At 48.4% G+C, this 13,397-nt stretch overlaps 1 protein-coding gene across 1 annotated transcript in view; it reads left to right on the forward strand.

The window, feature by feature from the left end:
• GABRD (gamma-aminobutyric acid type A receptor subunit delta) overlaps positions 1-13,397 on the forward strand; it is a 282,381-nt gene that overhangs the window by 226,992 nt on the left and 41,992 nt on the right. Inside the window, exon 5 of the mRNA XM_078640922.1 lies at positions 7,619-7,701. Within this exon, the coding sequence (XP_078497048.1) occupies positions 7,619-7,701 (83 nt within the window). The remainder of the gene's footprint in view (positions 1-7,618; positions 7,702-13,397) is intronic.

Consider the following 13,397-nt stretch of genomic DNA (forward strand, 5'->3'; position numbering starts at 1 on the left):
GGTCCAGTTCTATGCCTGAGGTATGGAAACAAGCTGTGGTGCTTCCCCTCCGCAAGAAGCCCAATATCAGCTTTGAGAAGCTGGATAATTTGCGCCCCATCTCCCTGCTACCCTATTTTTCTAAAGTGGCGGAGAAGGTGGCCAACGTGCAGCTAATGCAATTTGTGGAGAAGACCAACCTTCTTCATCCCACCCAATTCGGGTTTCGGCCTCGTCACTCGACGGAGTCAGCTCTCCTCATGGCATCCGAAACCATCAGGCAGGGCGCTGACGAGGGCCAGACTATGGCCTTGATCCTTCTGGATCTCAGCGCTGCGTTCGACACTGTAGCACATTCCATCTTGCTACAGTGTCTGAACAAAGGAGGGGTGAGAGGTGCAGCGCTGAAATGGATCCAATCATTCCTATCGGGCCGAGGTTTCCAAGTCAGGCAGGGCGACTGCTACTCGGAGCGAGTAGCCTTGGACCAGGGGGTGCCGCAGGGCTCGTCCCTGAGTCCAACTCTTTTTAATCTCTACGTTGCCCCAGTTGCCACCATAGTGGAGAGTCACGGCCTGCGCATGGTGTCGTATGCCGACGACATGCAGCTGGTCATCTCCCTGTCACGTGCGCCCAGTCTTGCGGCAGACATCTTCAGAGCATGCATGCAAGATCTTGCGGCCTGGATGTCTGCCAATTGCCTCAAGCTCAACGGAGGCAAGACTGAGGTGCTGGTCGTGGGGGGAGGCCAGGCGGCGTGGACGTCGGCATGGTGGCCACCATGCCTGGGACCAGCACCAATCCACTGCCGGGAGGCGAGGAATCTGGGTATCTGGATCGATCCCAACCTCACCTTCGGACCCCAGATCAATCGGGTGGTTGGATCATGCTTCGGGACTCTGAAGAGCCTCAGGAAGGTTCTGAAGTTTCTGCCTATCAAAGCAGCTTGTTTCCTTCCCAGTGTAAGAATTGGCTTTTGTAGTCTGGTCTGCCCTGTTCCCATGATGCACTGGGCCAGGGACAGACTAATTTGCATACAGCCAGGTTCTGAAACTGGGATGGTGCAATGAGCTAAAAAACGGTGTTGGATCTAGCCCTGATCTCTTGACTGGGTGAGAGTACTCTGCTTAATTCAGAGACTCTGTCCATCACCACCCCTTGTTGTAAATATTTTTGTCCACCCTAAGCGTGGAAAGGTATATTCAGATGTGAGTCCCTTGCTCATTGCACCATCAGGATTCAAGCAAGCCGGGCCGAAGACGGCTGTAATGCCAGAAACCGGTCCCCGGAAGCTTGTTTCCTTCCCAGTGTAAGAATTGGCTTTTGTAGTCTGGTCTGCCCTGTTCCCATGATGCACTGGGCCAGGGACAGACTAATTTGCATACAGCCAGGTTCTGAAACTGGGATGGTGCAATGAGCTAAAAAATGGTGTTGGATCTAGCCCTGATCTCTTGACTGGGTGAGAGTACTCTGCTTAATTCAGAGACTCTGTCCATCACCACCCCTTGTTGTAAATATTTTTGTCCACCCTAAGCGTGGAAGGGTATACTCAGATGTGAGTCCCTTGCTCATTGCACCATCAGGATTCAAGCAAGCCGGGCCGAAGACGGCTGTAATGCCAGAAACCGGTCCCCGGAAGCTTGTTTCCTTCCCAGTGTAAGAATTGGCTTTTGTAGTCTGGTCTGCCCTGTTCCCATGATGCACTGGGCCAGGGACAGACTAATTTGCATACAGCCAGGTTCTGAAACTGGGATGGTGCAATGAGCTAAAAAACGGTGTTGGATCTAGCCCTGATCTCTTCACTGGGTGAGAGTACTCTGCTTAATTCAGAGACTCTGTCCATCACCACCCCTTGTTGTAAATATCAAAGCACGCCAAACATTAGTGCATGCATTAGTTACATCGAAAATGTACTATGGCAATCTTCTCTATCTAGGGACTTTAGAGAAGAATCTGAGCCGCCTGCAGGTTTTGCAGAATGCTGCTGCCCGACTGGTGCTCAGATTACCCAGAAGAGCAGCCTCCAAAGCGGCGCTCCAAGCCCTGCACTGGCTCCCGGTGAGAAGCAGGGTGGAACTCAAAGCACTCTGCACCTGCCACCGGATTGTCAATGGTAAGGCCCCCCTTCCATTGCAGGGACTGCTGACACAATACGAGCCTTCCCATTCCCTAAGATCTTCCGGCACGGGGCTCCTGTCTATTCCCAAGGTGTCTAAAGCTCGGATGGGAGGAAGATCCTTTAGGTATCTGGCTGCGTCAAGCTGGAATAAACTTCCTGTGGCGCTGCGTCTAGAACCATCAGAACTCATTTTCAGAGCCAAGTTAAAAACATTATTATTTACCCGGTAACAGGTTTCCGCCTAGTACTTCTCCCACAGCACTCGCTCCTTAGCGCGGGGACACGCCGTTGTGCGTCACCAAGCGCTCTATAAAACCCCCTATATATATATATATATATGTGACAGGCACCGCACAGTGCCTGCCACCTTGTGCATGCCAATGAAGGGGGGTACCATGGGTACCTCCCAAGTGCACCCCCAACACCCCAGGGGCCCACAATGGGCCCCCAAATCCAAAGACCGCAGGCCTGAATCCACACACATCATAATATGGCAGGCGGTGTCTGCTAGGCACCACCACCATATTAAGGCCCAGGTCCGCACGGCAGGCAATTGTAACGATTGCCTGCCTGCCAAAAAGCAGCGGACTGTCTTTCTGTCTGCCGCTGTACCCCCTGCCATTGTAATATAAAGGGGGTAAATGGTGGGCAGGTGGAGAAAGATGTCGGATGGATCCGCCCGACATCATAATGACCCCCTGAGTTTTTGGGGGGGGATAAGTGTGGGGAGATTTTTAATATATGTATATTTTAAAATAGAAACTATTGCTAATAATTTTGAAAATATGCAAGTTTATAAATTAGACTTTTGGAAATTGTTTTTTATGTTTAGAAAACTTTTTTCATTAAGATGTATATTATGGCACCGCCACCCACCTCTCCACCATCAGTCGTAATTTGGCCCTATGTGTTTCATGGTGGGGTGCAGACAAACAGTGAACATTGGTCAAGACCGCCACATAAGGGCAACAATCTGGTGAAAGATTAAGATGTAAATTAGAGGCATTCTCAACTGGGAAGGAGGAGGGAAGTGCAGCTGGGAGGCGGGAGAAGGAATCGGCAGGGGGGAGGGGTCACGGGGGGTCAGCAGTGAAAAAACAGACACTGTTAGCAATGGTTTGTAGAGCGCTCGTTCACTGGTTGGTTTCTTGGTGCTGGGGAGACTAGGGGGTGGCCAGCCCGGAGCAGAGCAGTTGTAGGCAAGTGTGAATAACCATGTTTTGAGAGGCTTCCTGAAGTTGAGTAGGTTCGTGCTGAGTCTGATTTTCAGAGAAATGGAATTCCGTAGTCGAGGGGCCAGGGTCGCAACCTGCATCCCCCTTGGTGCTTCAGCTTGAAAGTCGGCACGGTCAGCAGGTGGAGTTGGGCCGAGCGGAGGTTGCGTGAAGGCATGTAACGGGAGATGCGATTATCAATAAACTTGGGGCTGCAGCCGTTTAGGGATTTGTACACCTGGCAGCCAACCTTGAAGGCACAGTGCTGGGGGATGGGGAGCCAGTCCAGTTTCCTAATGAGAGGGGAAGCATGTTGCCACCTCAGTTGTTTAAATATTAATCCTGCTGCTTGGTTTTGTACCAGTTGAAGTCGCCTAGTGAGGCTGAATCAAGTCCTAGCAACTTGGCATTTAGGTAGTCAAGACGGGATAGGACTTAGTCTATTACGACCTGAACCAGTGCAGCTTGAGATAGTAACCTGCTTATCTTCCTTATTTTTCGCAGCTGCCGGAAGCAGGTGGAGACCACGGTACCTACGTGTGTTTTGAGGGATAGGTCGTTGCCAATGGTGACCCCAAGGCTTTTTACTGAGGTGGTGGGAGTAGGGGGGGAGCCCATGTGGTTTGGCCAGTAATGTGGGCTCTAATGTCTGTGTGCGTCGCCCATCAGTATCAGTTCTCTTTTGCTGGGGTTAAGCTTTAGGTGGTTATGGTCCATCCACTGACGGATCAATGTCATGGTGGATTGGAAGTCAGCGATTGACTGGGGAGAGTTGTCAATCTTGAACATAAGTTGGAGGTCGTCTGCGTAGTTAAAATTGGCCACTCCTCTTTCTTTCAAGGATCTTATTAGTGGGAGGAGGGAGAGATTGAAGAGGTGGGGGGAAAGGGAAGAGCCCTGTGGGACCCAACACGTAGTTTTTAGTTTAGGGGTGGTGAAATGGCCTATCTGGACTGCCTGGGTGCGATTTTTTAGGAAGGACTTTATCCAGTTAAGTGATGGACCCTGGAAGCCTGCCTCGCTGATACGGTCGGCCAGAATATCATGGTCGACCGTGTCAAATGCCGCCGAAAGATCAAGCAGCACCAGTCCCTGAGGCGTGCTTGTGTCTGCTTTTCCACGTAGGGAGTCCAGTACTGCTACAATCTCTGTTTCCGTAGAATATGCAGGCCGAAACCCGGCTTGGCTAGGGTTGAGGAAACCTGTCTGTTCCACAAAATTGGACAGGCATTTGGCCATGTGGGCTTCTAATAACTTGGCCATGTAAGGGAGTAAAGAGATGGGGCAGTAGTTTGCTGGTGTCTGGGGGTCTGTGCCTGGTTTCTTTAGGAGGGGGACAACTATGGCCTTCTTGAAGGCATTGTGGACACAGCCCTAAGATAGAGAATGGTTTAGAAGGGCAAGGGCTGGATTAGCGAGAGCCACTAGGGTAGTTGTCAGTACATGAGGGGGACAGTGGTCCAAGGGGGAGCCGGATCTGACCTTAGCTAGTAATTTATTCAGGGTCTCTGTGTGAATGGGGGGGGGGTAGGACTCCATCGAGTGGGGGTTCCTGGGAGTGGGTGGGGTAATTTCTTGCGAGATCTTGGGGGGAATACTGGCTTTAATAGCTGGGATTTTCTTGATAAAGTAGGTATTTAAGGAGTCACAGAGGCCCGGTGACGGCTTGGATTTGTATAGGACTCTCTCTGGGTTTGACAATTCATCTACTATAGTAAATATTTATTTGGCTTGGTTGTTGGAGTTGAGAATTCGTGAGGAGAAATAGGTTGCCATTGCTGTAGAGATGGCATTTTTGTATTCCTTTAGGGCCCCGACCTAGATGACTTTACCTTCTATAGAGTAGTTTTGTCTGCATTTTATTTTTGTTTAGCGGAGGGAGCGTTTTTGAGATTTTAGGTCGGGGGAGAACCATCTCCGTGCCTCATGCCGGTGGGTGAGTCTAATTTGTTTAAGTAGGGCATGAGTGTTACTGGCCGCTAAGAACCAGTTCGAGAAGGATTCCTCGTGTTGGTTAACGTCAGGTGTGGAACGGGGCGCTGTGTTGCTCAGTGTGTTAATGAATTCGTTATTGTCAATGGAGTTCCATTTTCTTGCCACCCCCCCCCCTTTAGAGTGGCTGTTTTCCAGGGGGATGGGCGTTCTAGGGAGAATTTGACCAAATAGTGATCGGACCAGACACAGGGCGTGATGGAAGGGACTGAGACCACCAGATTGGTGGTCCAGAGTTGGTCTAAAGTTTGGCCTTCAGTATGGGTGGGGGAGGAGATATGTTGGGTGAAATTCAGATTTCCCAGTGATTCGGTGAGCTTGGTAGAGTATAGCCCTCCTTGAGGATCGTTAGCCTAGTAATTGAAATACCCTATCAATAGAATTCTGGTGTGATTTGTGACTAGGGGTGCGATTTGTTCCTCCAGGGAATGGGGAACAGGGGCATGTACTCGGGGGGCCTACAGAGTAGTATACATATGAACGGGGTTGACTTTGATTGGAGTTTTATCACTACGTTGTCTGTGGCTGGGAGGTTGAATGCAGTCAGGCCCGGACTGGCCGTAGCGGGCACCGGGCAAAGCCGATTTTGTTTCAGGGCCGTTTTTGCAGCATAGCTGCAAATTTGGCCCTGTAACAAAATCGGCAAAAAAACGGCCTGGGCAAAGAGCTCGGCAGCAGGGGGGGTGAGAGGGGGGCTGCCGAGCCCTTTGCCAGGGCCGGTTTTGGTTCCCAGTCCGGCCCTGAATGCAGTGAGGGCAAAGAACCTCAGGTACTTGTTAATAATGGCTGCAACTCCGCCGCCTGTCTTACCAGGTGGACAGTTAGTTTGCAGAATGTAATATTCGCTTGGTAAGGCGGCTAAAATATCGGGGGAGGATTCTGAGATGAGCCATGCTTCGGTGAGCAGAAGAATATCTGGGGTGCATGCATGCATGCAAACAGGGGGGTACATGGCCCGCATGAATGCATCCCCATGGCGGCAGGGGATGGGTGCCCTGTAGGGCCCCCTTTGTTTCCCCTCCGCCAGCCTTTTCATGGCAGTGAGCCCGCCATGAAAAGGCTCGCAGAGGGGAAACTCATAATATGCTCATCGGACCGTGGCGTCTAGCCTTGCATATTATATAGGCCCTCTGCACTGTGCCACCGCCAGGGAACAGCGGTTCCCTGGCGCAGCCAGTACAGTGGTGGCCATCCTAAAAGCTACCTCGTAATGAGGTGGACGCAAGACCACCAGACTCGACATCGGGCCCATAGATTGGGCATTAGGGACATATGGACACAATATTGAAAGGACGTTAGGGCACAAATCGCACTAATACAGGCAGTGCACATTTGCACTACGTGGAATATAATAGGCTGGGCTATGAATCAACAGCTGGCACAACAGAAAGGGGGCAAGAGTCGCTACAGGCACAAAGGAACAGAAAATATATGGGGCGCTACTCTTACAACAGGGAAAGACTACAAGGAATTCTGCTGGCACGATAGGAGATGCCACGGGGCACTATGGGCATACTAGGTCATCACAATAAAGGGATATTAGGAACATATGGACATTATTTTTTGGAAACTTCTCATTCAGCGACTATGGGGCATTCTATCGCTTCTGGCATGGTAGGTGCATAAGGAGAACTACAGCCGTAACAATGGAAATACGTGGTCCTAAAAGTAGGACAGAGACAGAGCTTTCAAGGCACCAGTGACAAATATGAACACAACCTGTAAACAAGACACAACTGGATAAAGGCAGTAATGCCACCATTGGCAGTTTGGGCACAATATAGGTACAGTGCTTAATGGACACTATTTGCACAAGAGAGACGGGGGCATCAGGGTGTTTCTAACAGACTATTGACATTAATGTTTATTATGGAATCAGCGTTTTATGTATAGTTCTTAATCATAAACCCAATCAGCCAATCTATGACAATTGTCACTTCACAATAAGGCCTTTCCATAGTTCGTACTATTTCCTGTTGTGTATATTTCACTCTAACGCTTTAGTCTTTATAGATTACAGCCTTTTACCTTTACATGAAAATTACGATTACATCTGTCCTTTCTCTGCTTGACTAATTTCAACTGCTTTGCCCATCTGAATGCCACAACAAATTGGGGCGGTCACTGCATTTCAATTTAGGCGTATGCAGTAAGAAGAAGTGAAAACAATAAAGTGTAACCCCCAAAAAATAAAAATAAAAATAAATGAAAACATTATGAAGGACAGTGTTTAACCTGAATAGCTTATGCGGTCAAATAACGCACAAAAGCACACTGAGCTAACACTGTTTTATTTTTTATTCATTTCTTGGAGGATTACCTCAACGTTGTCATGTGACATGGACCTCTCCAAGTATCCAATGGACGAGCAGGAGTGCATGTTGGACCTAGAAAGCTGTAAGTACATCATGATCATATGATCAAGCCCTGTTTTGCTTCCACTGACAGATGGTGTGATCTTGAGCACTGTAATTCGTGTCTCTGCTGTTGAGGTCTACATCCGGAGTTTTCAAGTCTCATTAGGGAAAACCCTTTACAGCTCAAAAGTCTACTTCATTAGGACTATCAGATTTGATGTATGAGTGGGTTGATATATAAATCAGTGGATGGATGGGTTGGTGGATGGAGGGATGAGTGGGTGAGAGGATGGATGGATGGAATCATGTATTTAAAAGTGATGGATAATGAGTAGATAAATAGACCTTAAAGTTGGGAAATGTGAGAAAACAGTGATACAAACAAGCAGACTAGTTTAATTGAGTCACAGGAAATGGAACAAGGGTTTTCTACATGGCAGTGGTCTTGAAAATCTGAGTCCACAGGAGGTACTTTGTGATATTATCTTAAGTGCAATAGTAGAGTCCGAGGTCTTCAGCTTAGGGAGTGCACCCAAAGGACATGCCATCTACAATCAAGCATAACTACAGTCGTCTAATATCATATTATGCGATGACCGGCTACTTGTTTTAGATCATTTTGCTTGTACCTTTAGAGGAGTGAGGACCTACCAGTTTCTCATTTATAGAATCCAATGTGTTCCTCCATTATTGGGGTTTCTGTCTTCCCAAGACTGTGTGATGTGCACTGTATGATGTGTATCTCTGTTTAACCAGAGTGGCACTAGGAGACCATGTGCAGGGCCAGCACGTGAGCCTACATAAGATGATGACTTCCAAGCAAGATGCCTTCATACTCTGTGACCCAAATTACAGCTGGCTGGTGGACCAGATAAGACTAGTCATCCACTCCTTACAACACAATCTTCCTTTGTCTACACTGAAACCCACCGTAAAGTTAATCTAGTTAGTGTAGTTGGGATCCATCGAGGAACTTACCCACAAACTCTGTCCAACCAGAATCTCCCTGCCTGCACAGTAAGCCTTATCCCAGAGGTACAAGGGTGAAAGATGTGCTTTTTCATTACTGGAGGAAGATTTTGGAAGTATAGAAAGCATTGGGTGGTCAAGTTGTGATTTCCCTTTAAAGTTTGTGAAAACCCACAAGCTATTGAGTTGTGTGACATTCACAAACTCCACTGCGACCATTTTCAACACTGATGAGGCCACAGATTTACTCCATCAAAGGGCTTGGAGCTAATCGGTTCCAGGGTGAGAAAGGGAACGGCATATCCACTAACTTCGCTGTAGTGTAGGTGAAACTAAAAAAATAACCTGCAGGCTCCACAACCGCTTCTTATCTTCTCCAAATTCATATCACTATGAATGTCTAAATCTAAATGACTAAAATACAAACCCAATACCTTCTTGCTTCAGGATCACCATCACTCTGGAGCAATTAGGGATATTTCTAGAGTGCAACAATCCATTTCTCTAGTAGGTGATGAGGGTTAGAAACTCATATGCAGCATGACACAATGAGTAAGACATTCAACACCACCAGTGCTTTAAATGGAAAAAAAAGTGCAGGTACTCTTAAAATGAGCTATGAGTGTAGCAAGTGGGCGGGGCTAGGGATAGGGCTAAGGACAAGACAGATAAGACACTTCTACTATGGAGAAGCGTGGCTCAGTGGTTAGACGCGGCAGACCCGGAAGCTGAGATCAACCGTGGACCAGGGTTCGATTCCCTGCCTCGGCGGGTCTCGGGCTCAAAAAATTCCACGGACTCAATAATTCTCGCTCTGGTGCCTACTCAACTCACGGGGTCACACTCTGCGACTCTGGGCAATAGCTTGCTTAATCTCCAATACGGCCCCTCGCGGCGGGATGCCTGGCTTTCACCTTGTGGACACCCTGCCGGGGTTTCTCACAGGGGAATACCAGGACGGGTTCCCTAAGCAAGTGCCGGGACGCTCACGGGCAGCCGTGTGCCTTACAAATCCAGCACATTTACATTTACATTTACTATGTGGCTGAATACTAATATATTCTTGAATGCGCACTCACAGAAACAAGCAGCAATGCTCACACAAGCATTCCAAGAATGTCCTTTAAAATACCTCCCTAGTGTCTGGATTCTCTCCCTCCTTCACTTGCTTTTCTCTCTCACATACACAAACATAGGACACAAGCAGGCAAACACCCAGGCAGAAGCAGACATACACTCACACAAAAGACTCAGTTGGGATACAGGCCATTTTACCTCAGCTGCTGGTGGTCTCACTGGCGCAGGAGGACAACCGACCTGCGTCAGGTGGGCTCAGAGAGTGCCTAGAAGAGGTGAAGACCTGGATGTCCTCTTCATCCCTCAAGTTGAACGGAGACAAAACGGAGCTGATGCTCCTAGGCCCCCCAGATCTCCGCCTCCCCGTCGCCCTGTGGCCCCCATGCCTGGGTCCTCCTCCAACTCCCAAAGACAATATCAAAAGCCTCGGAGTCTGGTTGGATAGATCCCTATCTTTCAACGTGCAGGCCACAAAACTGTCTGCCACCTGTTTTGGCATCATGAGGATGCTAAAGAAAGTCTTCCCCCTCCTTCCCATGGAAGCCAAACAGGTGGCTATTCAAGGGCTTATACAATCACGCCTTGATTTTAATAATGTGCTCTATCTCGGCGCAGGCTGCAAACTGTGCAGAACTGCGCAGCCCGCTTACTGCTGGAGATCCCTCGCAGGCAATCAGTGAGGGCAGGACTGGTTAGCCTTCACTGGCTACCGGTCTGCCAAAGAATTCTTTTTAAGGCAATGTGTATTGCCCATCAAGCCTTCTGGGACACTGATCCGAGTATTACCCGCGACCTAGTCACTCACTACACGCCCAACAGAAGTCTTTGCTCCAGCGAGACCTTTCTAGCAGTGGCTCCCAGAATAAAAAGATCCAGATCCGGTGGCAGGACCTTTGCCCACAACGCCTCCAGAACTTGGAATGCCCTCCCACTGCACCTCAGAGCCAACTCCAATCTCACAGCGTTTCGCAAACAGCTTAAAACCTTCCTTTTTAACTCACCTTTTTAAGATCAACCCTCTTCCCTATCTGTCTCTCCAGTAGGTTCTGGTTATTGCTAGCGCTTGGACGCCTCAGGGCAGCAATTCGTGCTCTACAAATCCGCATCAAATCAAATCAAATCCCTTATCAGGTGGCTTTCTTAATTTCTGCAGTCAGCGGGATGCCTGGATTCGAGTGTGTGCACAAATCCTCACCATGCTGTGAATGTGATTGACAGCTCAGGGCCTGAATGGACCCTGCTCTGTCAAACGCAGCTTGGTGGTGAACACCGGACATTATGCAGATGAGCCCTGCTGAAATGTTTAGAGGTGGCTCAGCTTGGGCTAGAGGTGCTTTGGCTGTCAGACAGCCTCGTTCGTGCGTGTGAGCCAAAGCAACAATGAGCCTCCCTTTGATGAGTACCGGCACTCTCCGTGGCAGCAGAGAAGTGCTGGTACTCAGAGCGGTAAAAATGAGAAGTGCCGGTACTCAGTACCGGTGAGTACCGGCCCATTTAAAGCACTGAACATCACACAAGAAACCAAGTGCCTCATTTATGAAAAGTGTTGCATCGCTGTGGTAGGGAAAACAGCGATGCAACGCTTTTCAGTGCACCCTCCTTGCGACACCATGGATGCGCTGTATTTACTGTACGGCGCTCCATGTCGCTAGAAATGACATATATGTCAGGAATCCTGACTTATCAGTTGGCGCAAAAATGGCACATTGCTGGAGTGTGTCTGGAAACAGATGCAACTCCAGCAATGTGTCATTTCACATGGGGCGAGACCCATGTGAAAAGCCCTGCGTCACCCCTTATGCCTGCTTTAAGCAGGAGTAAGGATTTGACGCAGTGAGGCTGTAGGAGTGTCATAGATTTCACTGCAATACTACTAGGAGCCTTTGCTGAGCCGGAACACCCACATTGCAACCATTACCACTGTTACAGTTACAAAGTGATGCATCTGCCTAGGTGTGTCACTTTGTAAAATGGCACAGTGTGGAGCATTTTTTAAACCGGTGCAGCATCACCAAAATTGATGCAACGGTAGCGTAAAGGCCTCATAATTAAGGCTCTAAATGTTCCTCCAGGGCTATAACGTCTAAGAAGAATAACGCTTCATTGAGCAGTTAAATCGATTACATACAAAGAAAACCAGAATGCATTCTATGGGGTTCATAGACAACACCAAACCTATTTACATAATTTTTCCTACTATGTGTTTTATTTTTCTGCAGCATTGGTCCTAGGGCCAATGTTATTCTATAGGTAAGCATATGGGCGAAGCTTTTGTGGTTCTTTGAGTTGTATACAGCCAGTTGGCTCTAATATGTCTGAATCTCTGTTCTAGTGTCTCTTCTGCCTTAGAATACAAGAACCCTGCATCTCAGGGGGTTGAAGACCCAGCAGCTGAGTTTCCAGTAAAAGCAGTAGTAAAGTCCAGTAAATGGCAAAACTTTACCACCAAAAACGTAAAGACAGTCCCAACCAAATTCCTGTGGGACAAAGATAATTTGACAATCTCGCTGGTCCATTTAATTGGGCTATCAGTATTCTGGTAGTCTGTGATCTGTGGAACACTGTTAAAGGCTGAGACAATTTATGGACTCAGTCTTAATTTCCTACAAAGAAGAGAAGCTAAAACCCACTGCACTTTTTTTCATATATTTCTTTCATTCGTTTTAGCAGGTAAACAACATTACAGGTCAAGTATATTTCCCACCCATAGTCCCGCTCCCCCCAACAAAAAGAGAGAAGCATGCCACATCAAATGCCTTTTATCTTTGGTACTCCAGGCAGTATGAATGGCATATCATATGACATCATAACATACCACATCATATCAGTATCGTGTGTGTGACTGGCATTTAGTCATCTGCAGATTCTGCGACCTGCCCCACCGCTGGGTCCTCCATTTCCTACTGCAATCGGACTTCCACAAAGTCCCACTCCATTTTGCTCCCCTGACCTGCCCCACTGTACACCAACCTGTGTTGCACCCCACATTCAGCTCGTACCCATCTCGCAAATTCCTATAGCCATTGTTTCCAAGTGGGCAGCCGCTCAGCCATCCACCTCAGAGCTTATACATTTCTTGGCCACAGTCAATCCTAATTCAAGAACCTTCTCTGCATATTTAGTTTGTTTAGTGCAAGTTACCAACCCCAGCAGGCACATCTGAATCATCGGCTGCAACTGTGTCTCCCAAGGCCTGGAGCACCTCACCCCGCAAAGCTCCCAGGCACATGTATATATGTCCCCACTGCTATCTTGCACTTGGGATACTGCTCCGGTTCAGAGGGGTCTAGCCTATGTAACCGCTGCGGTGTAACATAAACCCTGTGGATGCATTTATAGTATATCAGTTTCACGATTGCATAGCGTGTGATTTTTCTACAGTTGGCCAACATGGACACCCAATATTGGTCCTTCACCTCCAACCCTATGTCACCATCCTATTGTGACTTCAGCGTGGCAATGTGGGTGGTTGTCCATGGTATCAATAGTACATAGTTGCGGGTAATAAGTTTGGCCTCTCCCCCCTATTTCTGCTAGTGTCTGATTTAAGGCGTGCATCTCTTGTGGGAACTCCGCAAAGGCATTGCGTACAGCCACCGCCAAATCAGCGTATGCCAGGAAACACCCACCAGCAACCCCCATCTGGTGTAGTAGGCCTCATTACCCCCCATCTGACCATCCTCATACAAG

This window comes from Lissotriton helveticus, chromosome 5_1 (assembly GCF_964261635.1).
Source record: "Lissotriton helveticus chromosome 5_1, aLisHel1.1, whole genome shotgun sequence".
NCBI lineage: Eukaryota > Metazoa > Chordata > Amphibia > Caudata > Salamandridae > Lissotriton > Lissotriton helveticus.